This window comes from Panthera onca, chromosome D3 (assembly GCF_046562875.1).
Source record: "Panthera onca isolate mPanOnc1 chromosome D3, mPanOnc1 haplotype 2, whole genome shotgun sequence".
In the NCBI taxonomy this organism is placed as follows: domain Eukaryota; kingdom Metazoa; phylum Chordata; class Mammalia; order Carnivora; family Felidae; genus Panthera; species Panthera onca.
The window spans coordinates 28,435,669-28,461,648 of NC_138350.1; the positions used below are offsets into that span (position 1 = coordinate 28,435,669).

At 50.8% G+C, this 25,980-nt stretch overlaps 2 protein-coding genes across 7 annotated transcripts; one reads left to right on the forward strand and one right to left on the reverse strand.

Annotated features, from left to right (window-relative positions):
- Positions 1–8,926: 8,926 nt before the first annotated feature.
- Positions 8,927–14,750, forward strand: LOC132665671 (coiled-coil domain-containing protein 74B-like). Of its 5 annotated transcripts, none has more exons than XM_060613032.3 (7): positions 8,927–9,285; positions 10,497–10,538; positions 12,687–12,849; positions 13,643–13,853; positions 13,928–14,010; positions 14,092–14,163; positions 14,317–14,750. In XM_060613032.3, the coding sequence occupies exons 1-7, from the start codon at positions 9,036–9,038 to the stop codon at positions 14,453–14,455; spliced, it is 960 nt and encodes a 319-aa protein (XP_060469015.3). In that variant the 5' UTR covers positions 8,927–9,035; the 3' UTR covers positions 14,456–14,750. The 5 variants fall into 5 exon arrangements, with proteins under 5 accessions (XP_060469015.3, XP_060469016.3, XP_060469017.3 ...); XM_060613033.3 differs by having other exon boundaries at positions 13,676–13,853; XM_060613034.3 differs by having other exon boundaries at positions 14,346–14,443.
- A 713-nt stretch (positions 14,751–15,463) lies between these two features.
- On the reverse strand, positions 15,464–19,234 carry LOC144613860 (mediator of RNA polymerase II transcription subunit 15). Of its 2 annotated transcripts, XM_078435491.2 has the most exons (5): positions 18,692–19,224; positions 18,010–18,170; positions 17,745–17,911; positions 17,187–17,285; positions 15,464–16,501 (listed from the first exon to the last, which is right to left on the reverse strand). In XM_078435491.2, exons 1-5 carry the CDS (start codon positions 18,698–18,700, stop codon positions 16,365–16,367), a joined length of 573 nt encoding a protein of 190 aa, XP_078291617.1. In that variant the 5' UTR covers positions 18,701–19,224; the 3' UTR covers positions 15,464–16,364. The 2 variants fall into 2 exon arrangements, with proteins under 2 accessions (XP_078291617.1, XP_078291618.1); XM_078435492.2 differs by lacking the exon at positions 17,187–17,285 and having other exon boundaries at positions 18,692–19,234.
- Between the last annotated feature and the right edge of the window lie 6,746 nt (positions 19,235–25,980).

The window sequence follows — 25,980 nt, forward strand, 5'->3', positions numbered from 1 at the left end:
CACCAAGGTGGGTGGGTCTCAAGATTCTCCAAGAAGCTTCCACAGACCATCTCAGAATTCAGTGATGAAAGGGGTAGTGCTCCAGGAAGCCAGTGTGGATCTCTTGTTTACCCACATACTTGACTGTGACTGATTCACCTCCATCTTCCAAACCTCCTACAACTTTCTCTCTCTGGCTGGCTCTATCCCAAAACCCTAAGGGAAAGGGGATTCTGGAAAATAGAGTTCTCAGCCTTAAAAATGAATGGTGCTGGCGCCGGGTTAACCACAACCAGCGCAGCACAATCTACCCCTTGGTCAGCTCAGCTTTGCATCCAAACACCTCCTTTTCAACATTTAACTTCCAAGTAAAGGTATTCGGAGCACCATGCTTTCACATTGTATGATTCAGCTATCCTTCCGACAGCCGAACCGAAAGAAGAAACCCAAAGTTCCCCCTTGTCCATCTCTGAATAAATGTGCCTTTGTTTCCTGATTCGGATTCTGCTATCCTGTAGCCTAATACTGAGTTACAGAAATAGCCATGATTTATACATTAATACTTCCTGGTAGCATGAGAATGAGAGAGGAGAAAAAGATAAGTATGAGGTACAAAAGTCCATATCAAAGTAAGACACAGGACATCTTTGGCCACAACTGTGCTCGCGGCTGTGATTGGTCACATGACAAGATGAGTGTTCTTCCACCACCCTTCCTCTTTGTCCCCAGCAAGCACCTCAGCCAGTCATATTGGGGGGGGGGGGGGCGGGTAATCTGGTGGGGTGACCTAGATCTTTATCCTTGAAAAAAATTTTTTTAATGTTTATTTATTTTGGGGAGAGAGAGCGTGGGAGAAAGCGCACATGCGCTCAGCGGGGGAGGGGCAGCGAAAGGAGGACAGAGGATCCAAAGTGACTCTGCACTGACAGCAGAGAGCCCGAGAGCCTGAGAGCCCGATGTGGGGCTTGAACTCACGAGCCACAAGAACATGACCTGAACCGAAGTTAGATGCTCAACCCACTGAGCCACCCAGGTGCCCCTTTATTCTGGAAGTTTTTGTGCTTTAAATGGTTCTGCCTGTTTTATTATTTATTTGTTTTTATAAATTCAGTGTTTTCTGAAATATACTTTTTTTAAATATATAATTTATTGTCAAATTGGTTTCCATACAACACCCAGTGCTCATCCCAACAGGTGCCCTCCTCAATGCCCATCACCCACTTTCCCCTCTCCTCCACCCCCATCAACCCTCAGTTTGTTGTTGTTGTTTTTAAATTTTTTTTTACATTGTATTTATTTTTGATAGAGAGACAATGCACAAGTGGGGGACGGGCAGAGAGAGACGGAGACACAGAATCCGAAGCAGGCTTCAGGCTCCGAGCTGTCAGCACAGAGCCCGACGTGGGGCTCGAACTCACGAACCACGAGATCATGACCTGAGCCCAAGTCTGACACTTAACTGACTGAGCCACCCAGACGCCGCTGTTCGCAGTTTTGTTTTTTTTTTTAATTAACGTTTATTTATCTTTGAGACAGAGAGAGACAGAGCATGAACAGGGGAGGGGCAGAGAGAGAGGGAGACACAGAATCTGAAACGGGCTCCAGGCTCTGAGCTGTCAGCACAGAGCCCGACGCGGGGCTCGAACTCACGGACTGTGAGATCATGACCTGAGCCGAAGTCAGCCGCTTAACCGACTGAGCCACCCAGGCGCCCCTGTTCGCAGTTTTTAAGTCTCTTATGGTTTGCCTCCTTCCCTCTCTGCAACCTTTTTTTCCCCCTTCCCCTCCCCACTGTCTTCTGTTAAGTTTCTCAGGATCCACATATGAGTGAAAACATACGGTATCTGTGTTTCTCTGTATGACTTATTTCAGTTAGCATAACACTCTCCAGTTACATCCATGTTGCTACAAATGGCCAGATTTCATTCTTTCTCATTGCCAAGTAGTATTCCATTGTATATATAAACCACATCTTCTTTATCCATTTGTCAGTTGATGGACATTTGGGCTCTTTCCGTAATTTGGGTATTGTTGAAAGTGCGGCTATAAACATTGGGGTACGAGTGCCCCTATGCATCAGCACTCCCGTATCCCTTGGGTAAATTCCTAGCAGGCTTATTTATTTTGCGCGCGCGCGAGAGTGTGCAGGCTCCCAGCGCAGAGCCCAATGAGGGACTAGAACCCCTGAACCGAAAGATCATGACCTGAGCCAAAACCAAGGATCGGACGCTTAACCGACTGAGCCACCCAGTCGCCCCTTAGTCCTGCCTGTTTTAGGTTGCTATAGTTTTCCGTCATTTTTACCACAGAATGTGGGAGCCCTAGGTAAGATTACCAAGAGAATCTCCTGGGTTGCAGGTGTTCCTCCTTGCCCCCATTCTGGAGTAGCAAACCGATTTACGCTTGATAATCAAGCCCAGCCACCCAACCAGTACAGCAACCCCCTTTTTGCCTGACAAAGTCACCAGGTGGCAGTCTCAGCTTCCTGTTCAGTGGAACCAGCGTGTCCCTTGCCACCTGTGGCAACCAAGCAAGACCTCTAAGCCAGCAGAACCCAAAGCTGTGGGGGTGGGAAGTTGAAACTTTACTGGTAGGTCATTAGAACAGTAACAGTGAAACAAGCTCCTCCCACTTCTACCCCTTGATTCCTGAAGTCTTTGGATATCTTTGCCTCGGGGAAAGAAACTTCACTACACATTAGTGGCTGCTTCAAAGCACATCCCGCATCTCCCGGGACATTACGCTAGCTCCACCAAGTGATTTCACCCAGCTGAAACCAGAAGCAAATCTTCAAAAGTCCATCCCGCCGTCCTTCAGGGTGATGGGAAATACAGTAGGACCGGTGAGTTCCAGACAGAGGCACTGACAACATCATGGTTTCGCGAGCCCACGGCCACACTTCGCTTGCTGTAAAATGAGGTAAAACCAAAACTAAAGATGTAAGATTACAAATATAAATAAGAGAGGAGCTAAGAATAATAATGGGACTGTATTAGAATGTGGGACTGGTGATAGAAGTGAGTTAAACCCTCACTCATTAGAACAGGAAAGGAAGCCGGTGGGTGTGGCTCACTTTGGTAAATCAAGAAATAGTAAAGGTGCCTGGGTGGCTCAGTCGGTTAAGTGGCTGACTCTTGATTTCAGCTCAGGTCATGATCTCACAGTTCCTGAGATCGAGCCCCACATTGGGCTCTGTGCTGACAGCATAGAGCCTGCTTAGGATTCTCTCTGTCTCTCTCTCTCTCTCTCAAAATAAATAAACTTCAAAAAATCGTAGCAAAAGCACATCACCGAAAGCTATGGAGGTAACTACTAGAAAAAAGAGCCCCAATATGTAGTATTCATGTCTGGGGCGTTGTGAATAGTGGCAGCGAAGACTGAAATCTTTCTGTAACAGTAGATTTTAAAAGATCTTCATTATCTCTTAATTTTATTAAAGGAATATATACACTTAAAAGGAAAAATGATAAAATGAATATCCATCTGACTTGCCTGTCTCTTCAGGAAAGTATTCTTTTCCTATTCTTTTGACATTTTTTCATGTTTATTTTGAGAGAGAGAGCACGCAGGCACCAGTGGGGGAGGGGCAGAGAGAAGGAGAGACAGAATCCCAAGTAGGCTCCACTCCATCAGCACGGAGCCCCATGTGGGGCTCAAACTCACTAACTGCAAGATCATGACCTGGACTGAGATCAAGAGTCATCAGACACTTAACCGACTGAGCCACCCAGCCACTATGGGAAAGTATTCTAGAAAACATCATCCATTCTACTCAATGTTTCGTATCCAAGCCACCAAAATGCTCAATCCCTCCATATGGGTCCCAAAGAAATTTGTTTCTGAAGAATGTACATATTTCCTTTGCCAGAGAATGAAAACTCTATTCCACAGTGACTTTTCCTTTTGCCTTGTCAAAAAACTGTAATGTTAAACAGTCAACTGTGATGTTGCTTCAGTAAGAAGTGATTTTTCTCAGGTTCCTGACACCATTTTTTTTTTTTTTTTACATTTATTCATTTTTGAGAGCATGAGCAGGGGAGGGGCAGAGAGAGAGGGAGACACAGAATCTGAAGCAGGCTCCAGGCTCTGAGCTGTCAGCACAGAGCCCGACGTGGGGCTCGAACTCACGAACTGCAAGATCGTGACCTGAGCTGAAGTCGGATGCTCAACTGACTGAGCCACCCAGGCGCCCCTGTTACTGTTTTCTATTTATTGCTCTTTGTTTCTCTTTTTGTCTTCCACTCTTTTCCCACCTTGTCTGGCTTTAACTCAGACTTTTTTTTTTTTAAGTTTGTTTATTTTTCAGTAATCTCTACGTGGGGCTTGAGCTCCCAATCCCAACAAGATTAGGAGTTGCATGCTCTTCTGACTGAGCCAGCCAGGCACCCCTTTAACTGAACCTTTTATATTATCCCATTTCTCTCTTCTCTTAGCATATCAATTATACTTTTGATTTAAAATTATTTTAAGTGTTTGCCCTTGAGTATACACTTACAGTGAATCCAAGTTCTCTTTAGAATAACACCATAGCACCTCACCTTAGAATATTTCTGATTTCTCCCTCCCATCTCTGATAGCATTGCTGTCATTCACTTATTGATAAACTATAATTACCAAATGCATTGTTGCTATGATGATTATTATTTTTTGCTATGGTTATTTTAAACAAACTGTTATCTGTAAGATTAATTAAGAATATGATGGGGCGCCTGGGTGGCTTAGTCGGTTAAACATCCAACTCTGGATTTTGGCTCAGGTCATGATCTCACGGTTTGTGAGTTTGAGCCCCACATGGGGCTCTGCGCTGACAGTGCAGAACCTGCTTGGGATTCTCTCTCTCCCCCTCTCTCTGCCCCTCCTGCACTTTTCTCTCCCTCTCTCTCAAAATAGATAAATAAACTTAAAAACAAGAATATGAAAAAGAAGGGGTGCCTGGCTGATTCAGTCGGTGGAGCGTGTGACTCTTTATCTTGGGGTTGTGAGTTCGAGCCCCACAATTTTTTTAAGTTTTAAGAATATGAAACAGCAATTTTTTTTTACCGTTATTTATTCCTTCTCTAATGCTCTTTTCTTAATGTAGATCTTGGTGTCTGACCTATGTCATTTTTCTTCTTTCTGAAGAATTTCTTTTAACATTTCTCACAAAGCAGGGCTACTGGCAACGAAGTTCCTCAATTTTTGTTTGTCTGAGAAGGTCTTTATTATTTCTTCTTTACTTTTGAAGGAAAATGTAGCTAGATACAGTACTCTAAGTTTGTGGCTTTTTTCTTTCAACATGAATATCTCTCTTCACTCTCTTGCTTGTGTGGTTTCTGAGGAGAAATCCGATGTGATTCTATCTTTACTTCTTACTATGAAAGCTCTTTTTCTTTTTTCCTCCTCTGGTTTCTTTCCAGATTTTCCCTTTGTCTTTAATTTTCTCCAATGAGAATGTGATATGCCCAGGAGGAGATTTTTTGTGCGTGTTTCTCCTGCCTGGTGTTCCCTGAGCTTCCTGGATCTGTGATTTGTTGTCTTTCGTTAATTTTTGAAATTATCAGTCGTTATTGCTGTAAATATTTTTTGTTCCTTTCTCTCTTCTCCTTCCGGTCTTCTCACTCTACATATGTTACACCTTTTGAAACAGTCACGGGATTTGTGGATATTCTGTTCTGTCATTTTCATTCATCCTTCTCTTCATATTTCAGTTTTGGAAGTTTCTCTTGACATAACTTCAAGCTCATTGATTCTTGCCTTGGCCTTGCCCAGTCGGCTGATAAGCCCATCAAAGGCATTCTTCACTTGTGTTACAGCGTTCTTGATTTCACACATTTCCTTTACCTTCTTAGAGTTTACATCTCTTTGCTTACATTATCCATCAATTCTTTCATATTGTCCACTTTTTCCATTAGAGCCATTAGCATAGTCATCATAGTTGTTTAAAATTCCCAACCTGATGGGGCGCCTGGGTGGCTCAGTCAGTTGAAGTCTGACTGTTGATTACAGCTCAGGTCATGGGATCAAGCCCCGTGTCAGGCTCCTCGCTAAGCATGGAGCCTGCTTAAGATCCTCTCTTTCTCCTTCTGCCCCTCTCCCCTGCTTGCACTCTCTTTCTCTCTTTAAAATAAAAAATAAAATAAAATAAAATGTGAAAAAATAAAAATTTCAATTCAATAATTCCAACATCTCTCCAGATCCAAGTCTAGCTCTGATGCTTGTTCTGTCCCTTCAGACTATGTGGGTTTTTTTTTTTTTTTTTTGTCTTTTAGTATATCTTGTAATTTTTTTTAGGTATATTAATTTTGAGAGAGAGCGAGCCAGCTGGGGAGGGGCAGAGAGAGAGAGAGAGAGAGAGAGGGAGATAGAGGATCCAAAGGAGGCTCTGCGCTGACAGCAGAGAGCCCAGTGTGGGGCTTGAACTCATGGACTGTGAGATCATGGCTTGAGCCGAAGTTGGGCACTTGACTGGCTGAGCCACCCAGGCACCTCATAGTATGCCTTGTAATTTTTTGTTGAAATTTCGATATGATGTGTTGTGTAGAAGAAACTGAGGTAAACAGGCCTATAGCATGAGATTTTATTTATCTTGCCAGGGTTTAGTCCACGTTTATTGCTTGTTGCAGCCATAGGTGTCAGAGGCAAAATATTCCTCCGGTGCCCTCAATTTGTCTTCCTTGTTATCTTTGGGTTTTCCTAGAAACTTATTATTATTATTATTATTATTATTTTTAAAGTAGACTTCATGCCCAGCATGGGACCCAATGTAGGGCTTGAACTCGTGAACCTGAGATCAAGACCTAAGCTGAGATCAAGAGTCAGATGCTTAACCAACTTAGCCACACAGATGCCCCTAGACACTTCTTAAATTAGGTCTGAGATGGGCAATTCTTTCGCTTGTATCCCATTTTTACACAGGCCCCCACTGATGTGGTGGAAAGATGTGGAGAGAGGGGAAGGCTAGAAGCGGCTAGAGTTAGGTATTTCTTTTCCTCCAGGTCTGTCAGGCTCTATTAAAATCCCAGCCGGTTTGGCATTTGGGGCTGTCTTAGTTTGTTTTGAGGGAAATCCCTGAAACAGAAAGCTCTGGGCAATACTTCAAAATGGCTGCCTCACCCTCTTCCTGTTGGGACCACAAGGGGATTTTTCCATCTTTCTTCCTCATGAGAATCTGGTAGGGCTCCTGGAGGTTAAACTCACAAAGGTGCGGGGCCCCTTAAGATTGGACCTCTGCCCCCTGAACTCTTTAACCCTTGTCTACACTGGCCACACCAGCAATTCATCAATTACAGTTTAGCTTTTCCTCCCCGGTAGTGGTTCAGACAGAGATTGATGCTCCAGTGGGTTGTGATTCTCTGTCTCTCCAACGTGGGGGCAGCCGTTTGTCCTGTGATCTCCGTTCTCTGATGGATCTAAGAAGAGTTCATTGATTTTTCAGCTTGTCAGCGACTTTCTCTTTTGTGCGGATGGCAGTGATGATTGCCAAGGCTGGACCAGGAAACCAGAAATCCAGGTACATTTGTAGTTGTAGGATTTCCTTTTTTTTTCCTTTCATTTTTAACGCTTTATCAATCATTTAAAATGTTTTCTATGATTCCACTCACTATAGCCATCTTTTTCTGTAGGTTTTAATCATATTCATTATAAAATACTTTCCTGTAACTTTTCTTATCTAGTATTATTTGCAGATCTATTTCCATTGACTGAATCTGGATTTTTTTTCTCGTGACTCAGTCACATTTGTCTGTTTCTTGGCATGTCCGGTATTTTTTCTTGTATATCAGACATCATGGATGACAGGACACAGAGACTCTGGGTTCTATTACAATTCTCTGAAGAGTGTTGAGTTTTGTTCTCCAGGGGGTTGAATTATTGGAACATCACCAAAACCTTGCGGAGGCTGGGCTTTTAAGTTTTATGAGGGTGGGTATTTTCTGATTTTGCCCTTAGTTCTAAGGCAAATCTCTTATTTCTAGAACATAGTCTTTATTACCAAGGTGTGATCCTTTTGGGGTTTAAAAGAAAAACTGAGGCGTTTACCAAGCTCCTCTGTCAGACTCCAAATTCTGTCTCCCCTGGAGCTAGCAGCAAATGAATCTCTTCTCAGCTTTTGGCCTTCCAGCTCTTTCTCTTTCCCTGGAATCCCTGGAATTCTGTGGGCAGTTCAGGCCAGCCACATATTTGAAGTTTATTGCTTTCAACTCCTCACCTGCAGAGGCTCCAAACTTCACTGTGTTGCCCCCTCAGTTTCCAGCTGCAGTGTCCTTCCCAAACTCCATCCCCTGCCTTCTGCGGCCAATAGGACTGTGGCTTCCTGTTTGAGGTCTGGCTGACCAGAAGAGAGAGCTCAGGGAAAAAGCAGCTCTTCTTTTTAAAAATAGTTGTATTTATTTATTTTGAGAGAAAGAGAGCATGCAAGCGGAGGAGGAGCAGAGAGAGAGGAGAGAGGGAGAGAGAGACAGACAGACAGGGAGAGAGAGGGACCCAATCAGGCTCCTTGCTCTCGAGAGCGCAGAGCTTGACACGGGTCTCCATCTCGCAGTTGTGACTTGAGCCAGACTCAAGAGTTGGGTACTTAACCAACTGAACCACCCAGGCGCCCCAAGCAGCTCTTCTTTCAAGAGCTGCCTTCGTCCACTTTGCTTTTTGTTCTTCTCGTTGTTTCCAGGTGGCTGTTTCATATATTCTGTCCACATTTCATAAAGCAGAAAGTCCTCTACCTTTGGATTTTTGAATATGTAATCCATATCATCTATTCCAGAAGCGAACTATTAAAATAAACAAGCATAGAAAATTGGACAGTAAGACCTACTGTAAAGGCGGACGATTATCTGACCTTAATTCAGAGGATGCCTTTCAAAGTCAGGGTGTACGAGCTCAGGCAAACTTGACGCAGGCCCCACCCCCACCAGCAGCGTGGTCTCTCGGGCATCACGGACGACGCCCCGCCGCACGCCCCGCCCCCCTCGCCCGCTCGCGCCCGTTTCCATGGCGACGCGGCACCAGGCCGGGGCAGTCGAGCCACCAAGTGGGAGTGCAGCGACCGCAGAGGCGGCGGCAGAGGCGGCGGCAGCGGCGACATGAGCGCGGGGGTGGCGGCGGCCGGGCAGCGGCCCCCCAGCTCGGGGCTCCCGGGCTCCCGGGGCACGTCGCGCCTGCGCCCGCCCGCCATCCTCCAGCCCGCGCAGCACAGCACGCAGGTTGGGCTCATCGAGGCGCAGAAGCGGGTCGTGGACCTGGAGAAGAGCCTGCAGTTCCTGCAGCAGCAGCACTCGGAGACACTGGTCAAGCTCCACGAGGAGATCGAGCACCTCAAGCGGGAGAACAAGGGTGAGTCCGGGCGCCGCGGCCGCGAGTGAGGCGTCTTCCGCGGCTGGGGCCCGAGGGAGAGGCAGACCTGCCGCTCCCGGGTGCCTCCAGTACCGAAACACTCGTGGACTCTAGAACACGAGGTTTAGAAACCCTTAAACAGGGTATAAGGAGGACACAGGGCAGCAAGCCCCACCCCGGGTCCTGCTACGTGGGTCTCGGACTCCCTGCCTCCTCCGCACCCCCGGGCCCCAAACCTGGGTCTTCGTGGGCGGGGTCGACGGGGCCGCCCCACCATCTGGTGATCTGGTGGGGTGGTCTGGCTGTGTAGCGTTTCCCACAGTAAGCCGGGTCGCAGTCTCCTCTCTAGGCAAGTCGGGCCCGCCTGTTCTAAAAACTTTTATGGAAGTAAAAAGTGCGAGTGTACAGCTCAGTGATTTTCACAAACTAAACACAGATCGAGAGCCGACTTGCCATTCCCATCCAGCCCCTCCTTGGACACCTCCCCCTGCCCCCGCGTCTCCTCAGGGCAGGTCCTTCCTAACTTTGCCCCGCTGGTGGCTCCTCACCGCCATGGGCCAGGCCTGAAGCAGAACTTAAGGCCTATCACGGTGGGACACTGCTGTCCTCTCTTCTCCCTTATGCTCTAGTTGGAACTCCTCCCCCCACATTCTTAGCCCTGTCTCAGTTTCTCCCCACCTTTCTCCTGTTGCCTTTACCTGAAGTGCTATTAGATCAAGGGCTCACCATGATGTCAGGACTCCCTCCTCCTGACATAAGGAGTCTTGAGTCTCACCCCTGTCCCTCCCTGATGCCCAGGCTGGATGTGGCCAGCCCACGTTCTGGGTGTCACTTGATCATTGCTCTGACCACATTTGCTCATCCATGACTAGGGGCTCCTGGAGGACTGGGTCATCCTGACTCACTCACCTCTGTTCTTCTGGAGCTTGGGGCTCCACCTAGCAGAGGGTGCCCTATAGATGTCATGGGCAGAGGAATGGACTCCTGGCGAGGCTCTCACCCAAGGGCTCTGGCTCAGGGAACAGCTAGAGGCATTGCTGGCCCTAAGACACCCAGGGTAAAGGCTTGGCCCATGGGGCAGTGTCCTGGCTGCTAAGGCCATGTGTGAGGTCTCTCAGGGGTTCAGCGGGGAGTGCACAGGGCAAGCCAAAACCTCTTCTCCCCAAATGGCTGCAGTTTCAAAAATGACCAGTGCACATGCTTGCTTTCAGATCTCCATTACAAGCTAATAATGAATCAAAAGCCAAAGAAAGGTAAGACTGAGGCCCTTGGGTGCCTGATGGGAAATTACTTCTGTCAGGAGTAGCCCCTCCAGAGTGCTTGTGTCTACCCAGCTAGCTGCACTGGCCCATGTACTATCCCAGTGGGGAGGAATCCTGGGGGACCTGGACAGACACCACTGCCCCCCACCCCCCGCCATGGTGTGGGTGACTGTGCACCCAAGCACAGCAGGTGGGGCTCTCGGGGATCCCAAGGCCTGAAGTCTGCAGTAAGGAAGCAGGAAGAGCAGCTTGGGGTGGGGCTGCCGAGACCCCACCCCTGCCACCACCACCCCACCCCCGGGCCCCCAGCCTTGCGGCTCTGCTGGATTCTTTTACTTGGGTTGCTGCTATGGCAGCCCCCAGCCCTGTGCCTCTGGCACAGACGGCTGTGGGCACAGTCCTTCTGGGGATCCTCCCTGCCATGTCTGCTGTGACCAAGTGTAGAGACAGAGAGACCTGCAGTCACTCGTCTAAGGCCCTTCCTCATCGTGACAGCCCCTTTCTCTTTGCCTGTCCTCCAGCCCAGCCCAGGGAGACTCAGGCTGTGTTGGGCCTGTTCCCCCCACATACCTTTGGGGCCAAGTCTGACATCAAGAGGTGGTCTGAGAGGTGTTAGCCTGGTATGCCCCAGTCTGGGGGTGTCCCGGGGCTCCCTTCCTAGGGGACATGGAATATGGGAACAGTGGTGGTGGGCCCTCCTCGAGCGGAGCAGAGCAGTTCCAGTGAGCTATCCTGGGCAAGTGGCAGGGCCTGTTAATGGTCCCAGTCCTGCAGGGTCGGGGGTCCCCAGTGGGCTATCAGAAGAGGCCATCCTCCCATTCAGGGCCTGCTTCTTCGGGCCCAAGCCCGCTGCTTTCTGGATGGCCCTTCCAGAAATCACCTTCCCCTTGGCCTTGGTTCTGCCTCACCAGAGTGGGGGGGAGGGCTCTGCACAAACACAAACACACAGGCCTGCAGGGCCAGGAGGAAGGTACGGGTGGCCTGGCCCCTCCCAACAGCGGGGCACAGAAGTGTCCGGGAAAGCTGGGACCAAGGTGGTGCTGCCACCATCTCAGACTAACCCGGTGCACTTCCCACAGGCAGCACTTCCAATTCCAGCTTTCAGTCCATCAAGTCCGTCTCAAACTCGACCTTGTCAGGTGGCATGCCAGCACCCTCTGTGAACTCAGGGTCAGGGGAGGGGCACGTGCCCCACTGGGGCCCTGGGCCCCGATGGCCAGTGTGGGGTGCTGACCAGATTGCACCTTTGCCAAGCTCTGTGGACTTAAGGGTTAAGGAGTAGCTGAAGGGAGCCAGAGAGGGTGGCCGCCAGCTGACACCAGCAGGAAGGAGCCGAGGCGGGGTGTGACAGGACCACGGATTGGCCAGAGGGAGACTACGAAAGCGAAAGCGGGGTTGGCTACAAAGGAAGTGAACGTCAGATCAACGTGGGGCACAAGGTCCTGTGGCAGGCACACCCTGCCTGCATACAAAGAGAGGAGCCCCTGAGCCTTCCTAAGTGGTCTTCCAAGGGCAGCCTGGCAGAAGCCCTGCTTGTCAAACACGACAAACACCTGAAAGCAGGTGGATACAGGTGGGACAGCCCTGCCTAGCGTTCTGGGCTTGTGGTGTCCTCTGCAGAGTGAGGGGAGCTAATAGCCCCTTCTCTGCACTCGGCCTCCCTGAGAGGCCAGGCATCCTCCCCGGGTGTGGCCCTTGCCCCTTCCATGCAGGGCCTAGGCAGGCCGTGGGCCTTGTCCGTGGAAAGGAAGTCTGTGCAGGCCGGGTCCCAGAACTCTCATACAGTTTCATTTTGCCCCAAATGGGGTGCTGTTTCAGAGTCAGGGAACAGCTGCGGGGCCACCCTGACCCCTGGACTTCCCCGAGGCATGGGAGACTGACCCAGTACAAGTAGGGGGAGGCCAGCTTCTACAGCAGCAGTAGTTTTAGAGCGTTCAGCAGGCACCACCCACAGACCCCCTTTTTGGGTCACCTGGCAGCCCCCACAATGGGGACTCTGTTACCATCTCTCCTTTACAAGGAGGAAACCGAGGCAGAGGGCAGGCGCTCCTTGGGCACTCACAGCCAATCCTGGAGGACGTGGGCCCTGGCTCTTGATGCCCACCCACAGTGACTGCCCTGTCTGGGTCTGATCTACAGCCAACTCTCAAGGAAAGGCCAGGCCCCGGCCCAGCTTCTCCAAGAAGCAAGACTCAAAAACTGACATTCCTCCGAAGACGGACCTGGAAGAGAAGACCCCAGCTGCTGCCCTGTTTCACAACAGCAAGCGGGACAACGCTCCAGGGGTGCAGGGGCAGGCCAAGTAAGGGCTCACCTGTACCCTGTGGGCCCAGCGTTGCATTTCGTAGGTTCACATTCTGGAAGCAGCCAGCTGCCTTGCCCTTCCAAATGGGTCAGTCTCCAGAGTGAAAGCAGACTCACTCCAGGCAGGCCCATCTGGCGGGCAATGCCCTGTGCTGACCTGAGCCCACACGAGGGTGCCAACAGCAGCCCAGAAACTAATTTCTCACAGAAATGGAACCAAGTAACTTGGCCTTTATATTAGTTTGCTTTTCACCAAGACAACAAGCAAAAGAACAACAGTAAGTTGGGTTCCTGGGCTCACCCTGGGAAATGTGCTTGGCCTCCGCAAGGCACAGAGCCAGCAGGCCAGAGCAAGACCGGGTTGACACCTGTTTCTGGGACTTCCTGGAAAGCAGCAGTGAACCTGGACTTTGCATCCGAAGAGACCCTGTTGTCCCCTGGGTAGTTCAGCCAGCAGGACGGGGTCCTGCTTCTCTGCACGGTCCTTACTGAGAGTCCCTCTCAACCAGCCCCACGGGTGTGGGGTCAGGACTGAGGGCAGTCACACAGCTTGAACCACATCTGACCCTCAGTGCACCTTGAGGGGAGAGGAAGGGATACGCCCAGGTCAGAGCTGGCACCAGAGTGGCCCCCCACCCCCGCCACCTGGCGTCTGGAGCACCCTGGTCAGCAGAAGGGAACCAGACCCCGAGGAGGCTGTGTAGACACACCCTTCTTCCCCACACCAGCCGCACACTGGTGTGGATGCCGCCCTCAAGAGAGGTGGCGGGTGGTTAGACCAATCCTGGCAGGCTAGCTCTGGGCTGCTGTAGTGCCTGTTCCAGAGATGAAGAAGTGGAGACGTCCAGTTCAGCAGCCCCCTGGGTGGCAGGCAGCCAGCACAAGGGCAAGCAGCCCCCCGTGATGAATCTGCCCCTGCACCTGCGCAAGCCCACCACGCTTCAGCAGTGCGAAGTGGTCATCCGCCAGCTGTGGAACGCCAACCTCCTGCAGGCCCAAGAGGTGAGGCTCAGGCAGCGGGGACCCCAGTGCCTCCGCAGACCCCGCCCACTGCCCCTCTTCTCCCTGCCTTCCAGCTGCAGCACCTCAAGGCCCTCCTGGAAGGGAACCGGAGGAGGCCCAAGGCTGCATCTGAGGAGGCCGGCCCCAGCTCTCCCAAGTGAGTGATTCGGCGTGGCCCCCACCGCATCCCGGTGAGGTCTGCTCTTTTGGGGCTCACTACCGACTCCTCTTTCACCAGGGACCAGGAGGCCCTTCACCAGGGAGCCATGCAGCTCCCCAAGGTCCCCACCAAGGGCATCCCCAAGAAATGGTGAGTCCCACCGGCAGGGGGAGGGTGGGGTGGCCTGAGCCCAGTACATAAGGGGCAGGGACAGCTCAGTGCCTTGCCTGGGGCCCTGCTGCCAGCCAAGTCTCCGCTCCTGCTCCCGGGGGCACCTGTAGTGACCTCCCTCTGCCCTACCAGCCTGATTCTGAGCCCTATGCCCGTGGCAGAGCGCCCCATCCTGCCCGCGCTGAAGCAGACCTTGAAGAGTAACTTTGCTGAGCGGCAGAAAAGGCTGCAGGTGGTGCAGCGCCGGCGGCTGCACCGCTCTGTCCTTTGAGGCGGGCGGCACGTGTCGGCGTCTGCATGCCAGGTCAGGGCCAGGCCAGTGCCCTACAGCTGGAGACGCTAACCCTCTCTAGATAGCACTTCAAAAGAATTCGAACACGTTTAGGCCGCGCGAAATTCCAGATAAGCAAAGTTCATGGCAGATAAAGTACTTGGTTGCCCTCAGAACCGAGACACTATTTTCTTGCTCAGTATTTTGCTATTCTGCATTTACACAAAAACACATTAAATAAGTATTACCCTACCTGTTGAAGACTGGAAATAAAGCTCGTTTCTCCACTTGTGAACCTCATCCCTCACCGCTCTCTGACATGGCTGCCCTGCCCTGTGCCCCCAGCTCTGCTCCCTGCGGTGGGAGGGGCCCACTGGGGCAGTCACCAGGACTTGTCCAGGGCCTGGTGGGTGCCCTGCGCCACGGGCAGGCACAGCATGCACCCTTCTTTGAGTGCAGGGGGTTTCCTGGCCCTTGGCTGGGCTGGGACTGCCTTCCAGGCACAAGGGCAAGTCCCGTCCCCCCTGCCACAGCGCCGTCCAGCCTCCACACTGACAATCCCAGCTAACGAGCCATCCTACCGAGCCTGCCTTCTGCTGTGGAGGGCCACGGCCATGGGAGAATGGTCCTCTCCAGGGCGCTGGGGCCCCACCCTGAGATTCCCACCCAAGAGCCTCACCACCCCCTTACTCACCAGAACCGAAGCTTCCTAGGTCTCATGGGTGTGGTCAGTTTAGTGTCGACCCTCCCCTGGCAGGACAGGGCTACTGGCCCCACTGGCCATTTCCTCAGTGCTGATCTCTGCCTCTTCTTTGGGCAGCAGGAGCTTTGCCAGAAACCTCGGGGTAAACCAGGATGAGGCACTGATACTGTCAAAAAAGGGTGAACTAAGGTCTGGGCATCCACGGCCGTCTCCAAGGTGAGGAATCTGGCTCAGCCCTGAAAGCATACCTCACTGGATAGTGGTCCCAGACTTGTGGGAGGGGACACAGTGACAAACTCACAACAAACACAGGAATAATAAATTTATTATAAGAACCACAGATGACACGGTAGTGCACATACAAAAGGGGAAACCTCTCATTGCCAGAGGGCTGATGCCCTGTCAGGGAGCTTTCACTCTCTGGAGCAGCTCTGATGACGCCAGGTCCTGAGGATGCTGCCCTGACCCAAGAACAGGCCCAAGTGCCCAGTGAGTGGGCACGGTGCCAGGTACAGGATCCACTCAGGTGTCCCTGCTCCCTAGGCACCCCCACAGTGCTGAGCAGACCCCCATGGCTTAAAGGGAGAATGCCATGAGGTATGAGTCCCAGGTGATGGCAGGGGATTCACAACTGCCTGCTGGCCGACTTTCCTTCCGAGACGCAGCCAGCGGCCCTTGGATCCAGGAGCTTCCCAGTGGCGTGCCCCCCACGGCAATGGTGGAAGGGTCTGAACCCAAAACCGTGACCAGAGAATTCTGTGTGTGTTTTCAGGGTTTCCTATGCTCTCCATGTTCCCCTACAGAAACAAAAAGTTTTCTGGCACACACACAAGGGGCTCTAACGAGACCTGGAGTTCTCCCCCAGGCTGCTGAGGAAGGACATGGGCCCTGGAGAAGCCAAGGGGACAGCAGCCCAAGGAGGAGCACACAGGGCTGAGGCATGTCCGACTCCCGGGGGGGAGTGGGGGTGGGGGAGTCCCAACCCCACCACGAAGCAGCCAGCTCCACAGCCACCTGCCCCAGTCACGTACAAGTATGGGAAAATGTTTGGCAGGTCCCCAAGGCAGAAGATAAAAGCAGGAAAGCTAATCTAAGCCCAGGTTCTCTAAGGGAGCCAACACCTAGAAATGTCCAACGTGAGGTGCGTGTCCGCTGTGGCCCCGACAAGGCTGCCGGCTATCCCCGTGGTCCCCAGTGGGTGGGTGGCTAGGCGGCGGAGAGGCAGGCCTGGTGGATGCTCTGCGCCCAGGTGTTGAGCAGGGCTGTGACCGAGTGCTTGTCTGGGAGCTGCAGCAGCCTCGAGGTCATGCACCGGTGCACTGACTGCAGGAAGGGGTTGGCGTCTGCAACAGAGCAATGGGCCATGAGTGCCGCTGTGACCTCCGCCGGGACAGCCAGTGCTGGGCCTGACCCTGGGCTGCACAAGCAACTCTTTATGAAAGGCCACCCCACAGACACAGGGCTGGCGTCTAGGGCATCGAAGCCAGTCAACATGACCAGGATGCCATCTCCCGCACACAGTGGGGTGGCCAACACGGTCCCCTCCCAGGCCCATGCGTCAGTGGAGAACTGGAATGTGAACAGGTCTGGAGCCCAGGGCTTTCTCTCAGGGACAGCCTTGGGATCCCAGCCCTATGCACCAGCTCTGCACTGCAGGGGGACTGGCCACCATCAACAGGGGTCTCTCCGGGCCTCTGGTTTGAAGCCATGTCACCCAGGTGGGTCTCCGTAAGCCCAAGCTCCTTCTGTACTCCCGTAACAGCCTTGCAGAGGCCCACAAAGGCGGTTGGACCTGCTCGCCTCTCTCTCACTATAGGTGACCGCCCTGCAGACACGGGATGGACCCCTTTCTTCCCAAGTGACTTCTGGGCAACCCACTCCTGCCCACAAAGGGGCAGCAGAGAAAGGGGAGGAGGGGCCTCAGCTGCGGGGCACAGAGCAAATCTCGGTTGCCCTGAGCTGATGCCCCCTACCAGGGTCCCTAGACGGCAGCCGTGAGGCCTCCCCAAGGCTGTCCTCTTGGCTCACCGTACTGCCACTGCCTGTCAATCCACAGTGGGCTCTGGGCGGGGTAGTCGGCAGGCACACTGAGCTCCAGCGGCGGCACGCTCGGGAGATCCTTGTCATCTGCAACACATGTGTCTATGCCTGTGACCTGGCCCAGGCTGCCCTGCCTCATAGCCCTGCTCTAAACAGGGCTCTTCATATCCCAAAAGGTTCTGGTGAGGCTTGCTGCAGTCTGGAGGTCACTCTGATTCCCACTTCCACATCTCCCTAAGGCCTCAGGCAAGCACAGCCGTAACTGGTTGGGAGGGAGGGGCTTCCCCGGCAGGCCGGTGAGAGGTAAGACTCTGTGGGCTCAGGGCTCTGCCCTCAGAGCACCTCCTGGGCCAGGTATGTGTGAGGATCCAGGAGGACACAGGGATGGTGGGCTTCAGGGTGTGGTGTGAGCATGCCTGTTTGTGGGAGGCCAAGTGCCTGTCCACATGGATCATGCGGGCCTGTGCTGGGCCTGCTCCAGGGCCTTGGGCTGTAGTTCGGGACTCACTCTCCCATAGCACCAGCCCTGCCCTCCCCTGTACGCACCCAACTTGCATATCAGGTGGACGGTGCCGTTGTTACTGCAGTGAGATGGGTCCAAGTTCACCAAGAACTTAGGGTCTAATCTGGCCACCTCCCCCTGGAGCACGTTAGGAATGCTCTGCCGTTCATCGTCTTCAAACCTACGCTTCCGAGTGCATACCACCGGGGCCCTGGAAGAGACCACCATGGTCACCACACCACACTAGGCTGTGGCCCGTGGCCCACGGCCCGCCACCCACCGCGAGGCTGAACCCTGGACCGTACGTACGTAATGGGTGGGCCGTGGATGGCCGTCATGGCTGGCACGAATGTACGGTACAGGGAATGGTTGAAGACAGGTGAGCGGATATTGGCCAGGACGGCATCCAGGAGTGGCTGGCACAGGTACTGCTGCTTGGTTGGCGGCACCGGGGGTGGTGGGGGCGTGGGCTGTGACAGGATGGGGAGTGGGGACGTTAGCAGCCCACTCTTGGGGAGGCTTTCCAGACCCTGAAGTCCTTATCCTTCACAGTCAGACTGCTATGGCTTCCCCACAACCTCTGCCCCCTGGAGACAAATACGGCTGATCCTGGATACATTCTCCTGCCTTCTGCAGCCTTGACTTTCCCCAGAGTTCCCTTCCCCCAGGGCTTGGACTGGGGCTGGGCAGGGCTGGGTGGAGGCCTGATGGTGGAGATGGGCATACAAGAAAGCCCATGCACCTGGGGGCTGCAGAAAGCACCCCAGGACCACAGCCACAGGGTGACTTCTCCCATGTTCCCACATATACTCTCCTTCCACACAGCAGACCTGACCTGGCAAAAGACTCCTGGGCAAGGTCCCCAGGCTGAGCAGCATGGCCCCTCTGCCCACTCCTGACTGTGAAGGCTTCTCTCAGCTTGTGGTTCTGAATTCTCCCCACAGATGCCTGTGGCCCTTTGGACACCACCAGGCCATGGTGCCCCACTCACCACTGCCATGTCATTCTTGAGCTTCTCCAGGGCAATCTCACACTTCTGGAGTGTTTTCAGGGGGCACCTATGGGGAGAGGGGATGTGACTGATTCTGGGTGCTCAAGGATGAGGTGTCAGCGGCTCTTGAGCACTCATCCCAACCGCTCCCTGCCTAGCTTGTCCTGGTGTGCATGGAACCAGCCTTGGCCACCAGAATCCTCCACAGGAGCCCCAGTCATTGAACTATTCCTAGACCCAGAGTATAAGGCAAGATAGTCCCACGTCCAGGAGCTGTCCGGTCCTGCTCATCAGAAGAGGGCATAAAGGTGATGGGTCAGGGGGAGAGACAGAGGCCAGGTCCCTGCCGCAGGCCCTAGAGTCCCAAAGAGGGATCGAGCCTAGAGGCTTGAGTGCTGCCCAGCTCCAATACATCTAGTTCTGCAGTTTCTAGCATTTTGCACAGTAAATAGAACAGAGAAGATCTTCTAGAAGGGAGCATAGCCAAACTGATGCAGAAATAGGGACAGAACCCAAAGGCCAGTCCATGTGCACAGTTCTGCAGAGCTGGCCCGTCTCTGGCGTTCAGAGCAGCACAGCTGGCAGGTTGGGCAGGGCACGTGTGCCATGTTGTGAACCAGGGCTCCAATGCCTCACAAGTGCTTCTCAAGGCGATGTCTTGTTTCATTTTCACAGCCAACCCGGGTGAGCCATAGTCACTCCTTTTGCAATGGAGTAAATGAGATGCAGCCATTTGCCCAAGGCCACTGGGAAGTCAGGGGCAGGGCAGGGGCTGGATACTGGCAAAGGCAAGGGGCCAAGGGCTTGGAGGCACCTGTGGTGGCCCGAGGCCCCTTCTCTAAACTCCGTCTCACCACCAAAGCCCTACAATCCCAAAGAGGGATCGAGCCTAGAGGCTTGAGTGCCTCCCAGCTCCATTACATCTAGTTCTGCAGTTTCTAGTGTCCTGCTCAGATACTCAGTGTGGCTAAGTCTGAGTTCCACCCCAGGCCTGAATGGAGGGTCACAATGCCACTGTGGCTTTATTTCCACTCCTGACTGGGGGATACCGTTGCGGTCTCATCGCTGGCTCATGCCTGGGTTCTTCATTGGCTGAGAGAGAATTGCCTCAGAGGACACTTAGCTTGCTGTTCACTGATGTTTGGATTTGAAGGTTCAGTACTTACCCACCTCACCCCCTGGCCTGTTCTGCCTGCAGGTGGATATTGGTGCTGAAAGATTCACTCGTTGGCTTTGAGGGGGATTAAGACTCCTTTCATTCAGTTGTGGGTTGGGTTTTTGTTTTTTTTTTTAGGGGAAAGGGGCAATGGGAGAGACAGACAGAGAGAGAGAGAGAGAGAGAGAGAGAGAGAATCTTAGGCAGGCTCCATGCTAAGCATGGAGCCTGATACAGGGAGCAATCCCATGACCCTGAAATCATGACCTGAGCTGAAATCAAGAGTCAAATGCTCAACCATCTGAGCCACCGAGGCGTCTCAATTGTGCCTTTTTAATATAGAAAATTCAGGGCACCTGGGCGGCTCAGTTGGTTAAGTGTCTGACTCTTGCTTTTGGCTCAGGTCATGATCTCATGGTTCATGAGATCAAGCCCCATGTTGGTCTCTGCACTGAAAGGAGGGAGCCTGCTTGGGATTCTCTCTCTCTCCCTCTGTCTTTCCCTCCCCTGCTCGCTCGCACTCTCTCTCTCAAAATAAATAAACTTAAAAATATATAGAGAAAATTATATAAGCAGTTAAACATTAAGGAGAGAATCCCCAAATACCAGTTATTAAACTGAAGTCTAGTCACAAATCACTGCTTATTCTAACCCTCATTTATTTAAAACCAGATTTGTGTCAAAGTCTTTCCAGAAACGTTTTTACAGTTCCAATCCTTCAGGCTTGGGACAACTGATGCTTCCTTCTTCTTACTGCTTATTGATTCCTTCTGCCTGCCGAGTTTCTACAGCTCCAAAGCCAGAGAGTAGCATGCCTTGACCATGTTCCTCTTGCTCTGCGAGAATTCCTGTCAGCACTGGATTCCATCATTAAAAAAAAAAAAAAAAAAAAAAAAAAAAAAAGGAATTCTATATGAAACTGTTCTGCAAAAATACATGCTTATTCAATATAATGTATGGTTATTAACAGAAGCTTTTAGCATAACAGAAACACCACAGACTTTGGAATCAGGCCTGGGACCAAATCCTGAGTCCATCAACATGGGATCTTCTGAATTGGAGAGCAACACCTGTCTAGATGCAATGTTCCATTTTCCTATTCCTTAACTGTTATTAGTCTAATCTCCCTAGCCTAGATCTTCTCAGTTTTAAGGGAAATACTTCGGGGCACCCGAAATGCTCAGCTGGTTGAGCGTCCAACTTCGGCTCAGGTCATGATCTCACAGTTTGTGAGTTCGAGCCCCGCGTCGGGCTCTGGGCTGACAGCTCAGAGCCTGGAGCCTGCTTCGGATTCCATGTCTCCTTCTCTCTCTGCCCATCCACTGCTTGCGCTCTGTCTCTCTGTCTCTCAAAAATAAATAACTGTAAGGGAAATACTTCTAAATCCTTACAGTTCATGTAAAACCATTCCCAGGGCTCAGCCTGGTCTTTCTGTGAAATGGGGCTAAAATCTCCCACCCAGAGTCATTGTGAAGATGGGATGAGATAGCAGACCCCACAGAAAAGGCCTATGTAGAGAAAGACACTATTGGTGCTAGTATCCTTCCCCTCACTCCCCGTGCCTTTACATTTGTTTTTGAGGAATAACGTTTATGCTGAAAAGTGCACATGGATTGGGGTGTGAATTTCCACAAACAGCACAGACCTATGCAACCGACCCGCAGGTCAAGAAATCACAGACTCCAAGGAGCCCCCCGGAGCCCCTTCCCTTCCCTATTTTAATAGTTTGGGGACTGATGACATTGTCATCCATAGGAGAGAAGCTGCCCTAAGGATTTTCTCCAAAACCTTGTGTGTACCAGCAAAAACCAGCAAAGTTCTCAGAAGGTGGTAATGTACTGCCTTGTAATGGGTTTCTCCTCAGGATATCCAAGTGGACAGAGAGTTTGATGACCTCGCTATCTCAGTGAAGGTAATTCTTCCAGCACTCCATATAAAGACTGCTGCCCACAGAGTGGAGTACAAAAGACTTGCCTCCAGTCTACACCCCGTCCCTACTGGCGTCTGTCCCTAAGTGACTGCGGTATGTGGCTTCCTCTCACATTGGCCACTTCAACTTCAATATGGAGGGTTCTTGGCCTCATGATGCTTTATTACCACTTGAGTCTGCAGTGAGTCCCATGTCAGCTGGGTGGTAAGTCCTGTGGAGCCTGTCTTCATGATGACTCAGACAATCGTACCCTCCTCTCCATCCCATGGCCTCTGTTAATGCAGAGTGTGGGCCTTCCTTTGCTCACACTAATTTCCGTAACATGAACTTGTGCTGTGTGCTACATGTTGAGCTGGGTATGGGGTCAAAGATCTCCAAAGTTCCTGCCTTGGTGACTTCAAGAGACCATGAAAATATAAGGTGGTGTGTGACTGGCATTCCCAAACTCAACTTGCCAGAGCGCAAACTGACACAACGTTTTTGGAAGGTTTTATGTACCAAGAGCCTTAAAACTGCCTATGTCCTTTGATTCAATGGTCTGACTAATCTGCTCTTCAGAAATAACCAGAGATGCATAAAAATATTGATGCCCAGGGGTGCCTGAGTGGCTCAGTAGGTTCATGCGTTTGAGCCCCGCATCGGGCTCTGTGCTAAAAGCTCAGAGCCTGGAGCCTGCTTCAGATTGTGTCTCCCTCCCTCTCTGCTCCTCCCTCACTCGTGCTCTCCCTCTCTCTCTCTCTCACACACACACAAAAGTAAATAAGTATTTTTAAATGTTTCACAAAAAAATATTGATGCCCAAAAATGCTCACTGAAAGGCTGTTTATAATATGAAAATTGGAAATAATCTAGATGCCCAATAACAGGGGACTGATTAACTAAGAATTGGAACTCTGCAATCATTAAAAGCCAAGCGTTCAAAAAACATTGAACACGTTAACAGTTTATGAAAAAGCACATGGTTAATGTTAAGTGAGAAAATCAGGATTGAAAAAAAAATCACATGGTTTGTCTGGCAGTTCCTTAAAAAGTTGAACCTGTAGTTTATCACAGACCCAGCAATTCGTGTCATAGAGAAATGAAAACATGTGTTCACAGCAGCTTTATTCATAATATCCACGAAGTACAAATGTCCACCAACTGATGAATGGGTAAATAAAATATGGTATAGGGGCACCTGGGTGGCTCAGTCAGGTGAGCAACCGGCTTTTGATTTCGGCTTAGGTCATGAGCTCACGAACCTTGGGATGGAGCCCTGCATCAGGCTCTGTGCTGTGCGTTGGTGGAGCAGAGCCTGCCTCGGAGTCTCTCTCTCCCTCTCTCCCTTGCTCTTTCTTTCTCTCAAAATGAATAAAATAAACATTAAAAAATAAAATAAAAATGGTATGCCCATACAATGGAATATTATTTGGCCGTAAAAAGAAATGAAATTTGAGGTGATGATAGCATTCTAAACTTGCTTGTGGTAATGGCTGCACAACTCTGTGAATATACCAAAAGTAATTGGACATTTTAAACAGATGAATTGTAGAGTATGTGAACTGTATCTCAATAAAGCTGTTTACAAGAAACAGGAGTGAAGGATCATGCTACCACAGGCATGTATCATGTAACAGGAGGAATGTGTCATGCTACAACATGAATGAACCTTGAAAACATGATGCTGTGAAAGAAGCCATTCACAAAAGACCACATATTGTATGATTCCGTTTATAGGAAATGTCCAGAATAGGTAAATCTACCAAGACAGAAAGTAGATTAGAAGTTGCCTAGGGCTGGGGCGCCTGTGTGGCTCAGTGGGTCGAACATCTGACTCTTGATTTCAGCTGATTGTGATCCCAGGGGATTGAGTCCTGTGTCCTGTGTCTCCATGCTGAGCATGGAGGCTTCTTGGGATTCTCTCACTCACTTGCTCTGCTCCTGCTCTCTCGCTCTCTCTCTCTCTCTCTCTCACTCTCTCTCTCTCGCTCTAAAATAAAATTTAAAAGAAGTTGCCTAGGGCTAGGGAGATGGGAGGGACTGGAGGTTGGTAGCGAAAGAGCATGGGTGTTTTTGGAGATGATAAAAATGTTCTAAAATGGATTGTGATGGGGCGCCTGGGTGGCTCACTCGGTTATGCATCCAACTCTTGATTTTGGCTCAGGTCCTGATCTCACGGTTTGTGGGTTTGAGCCCTGCTTCAGGCTCCCCGCTTACAGTGTGAAGCCTGCTTGTGATTCTCTCTCTCTCTCTCTCTCTCTCTCTCTCTCCACCCCTCCACCACTCATGCTCTCTCTAAATAAATAAATAAATAAATAAATAAACTTAAATAAGTCACCTTCTCTAACTTTTCAAATGGATTGTGGTGATGGTTGCACAACTCTGTGAATATACTGCAAACCACTGGATTGTACACCACTTTAAGTGGGTGAGTTGTGGGGTACCTGGCTGGCTCAGTTGGTAGAGCATGTGATTTGATTTCAGGGTTGTGGGTTTGAGCCCCACATTGGGTGTAGAGATTACTTACAAACAAAAAACATATTTTTAAAACAATGAGTGAATTGTATGGTATGTGGATTATATCTCAAGAAAGTTGTTACTAAAACAAAAAATCATATTGTTGGATCCAATTTTGTAAAACCCATGTATAAGTATATACACAGGGGAAAAAGAAACTAAGAACACCTTGACATATTAATAGTGTTTAGCTATAAGTTGTGGGTTTGGGGATGATTTTTATTTTCCTTATGTTATTCTTTATTTCCTACACTTTCTACTCTGAATATGTGTCACTTTTAAAACCAGAAAAAATAAATAGTACTTTAAAATGTGATACAGGCTGCAATTCAGTTACGTATGTGGAATGATTGGAGCCGTGAGGGTGGAGGAGGGTGCTATAGACTGAATTGGGTCCCCCTGCCAAATTCCTACGTTGAAGCCCTAACCCCCAATGTGACTATATTTGGAAATAGGAGGCAATTAAGGTTAAATGAGGTCATAAAGGTGGGACCCTGATCTGATAGGATTAGTGTCCTTATAAGAAGAGACACCGAGAGCTTGCCCCCTCCTCCCACCCCTATAGGCAGACACAGCAAGAAGGGAGCCTTTTGCAATCAGGAAGAGAGCCCTCGCTAGAAACCAACCCTTCCAGAACTTGACCTTGCATTACTCTTCTAGCCTTTAGAACCGCCAGAAAATAAACTTCTGTTACTTATGCTACCCGGTCCATGGTGTTCTGTTATGGCAGGTGACCTAAGATAGAAGGATTCACTCTCTTGGAGGGAAGAAGCAGGGAGGGTTTCTCCTGGTTTCCCTGGCTCTCCGTTGACCTCCTTCCATCTCCCTCCTCCCTGCTGCCAAAGCTGTCTTTCTAAGGGCCGACCGAATCATACTATCCAAATGTTCCCAAGGCCTACAGAAAACTTCCAGCTCCTCTCCCTGTTGTGTTCCACTGCAGGGGCAGAGGTCCCCGCTCATCTGTAATAAGTTAAGGGTCTGCTCCAACATGCTCTAGGGAATCACCAGAAAGGATGTTGCATTCTGGTGATAAGTTTGGGGTTATGCCAGAATTCCTTTTACCCTGCTTTTCTCAGAAATAAACACACAGTGGATCCCAAAGAAAGTTAAGTCAGTCTTTACAGAATGGAAGAATCAGGTGATTGTACCAAAGTTCCCCAAAATGGACACTGCACTCCAACCCAGCCTTGGCGGGGGGAGCCTGGGGTATACCCTCCAACTCCCTTGTCCCCAGAAACTCAGAAATCCCCAGATTAAAGAAGTAATCAAATCCTGCCTGGTTCCCGGGCGCTGGATGGCAAAGGCCTTTCTGCACCGGAAAAAGGGTGGACAAGAAAGCTGGGTGCAGATTTTGGGTATGAAGCTGGCATCCATCTTGTTAGTTGTTAGTCTATCTCAAGTCTCTTGACATAGAACACACCTCCGCGGACCAGATGAAGCCACTTGAAGTAACAAAGTAACATCTGTGAACATGACTTCATAAGCCTCCAATCAACAGCGTCCACCTTCTCAGGAGACCCCCCCCCCGCCCCCCCCGCCCCCAAATTTCCCCGTAAAACCCCTCGTTTATAAGCCATCAGGGAGTTCGGGACGTTGAACACCGGTTTTACGTTCTCCTGGGTGGTGCCACACCAACCAATAGCCTATCTTCAAGGCAAAAACTTGGTGCAAGTCTTTTATTGGCTTGCGAAGCACGGGAGAGCAGCT

Excerpts from the sequence above, each read along its gene's own strand:
- LOC132665671 (XM_060613029.3), top strand. The coding sequence starts at position 9,036 with ATGAGCGCGGGGGTGGCGGCGGCCGGGCAGCGGCCCCCCAGCTCGGGG. Across the intron at positions 10,539-12,686 it reads GAATCAAAAGCCAAAGAAAG|CCAACTCTCAAGGAAAGGCC; the intron begins GTAAGACTGAGG and ends TCTGATCTACAG. Across the intron at positions 14,011-14,091 it reads GCCGGCCCCAGCTCTCCCAA|GGACCAGGAGGCCCTTCACC; the intron begins GTGAGTGATTCG and ends CTCTTTCACCAG.
- LOC144613860 (XM_078435491.2), bottom strand. Across the intron at positions 17,912-18,009 it reads ATCCACGGCCCACCCATTAC|GGCCCCGGTGGTATGCACTC; the intron begins GTACGTACGGTC and ends GGTCTCTTCCAG. Across the intron at positions 17,286-17,744 it reads CCACCTGATATGCAAGTTGG|ATGACAAGGATCTCCCGAGC; the intron begins GTGCGTACAGGG and ends CATGTGTTGCAG.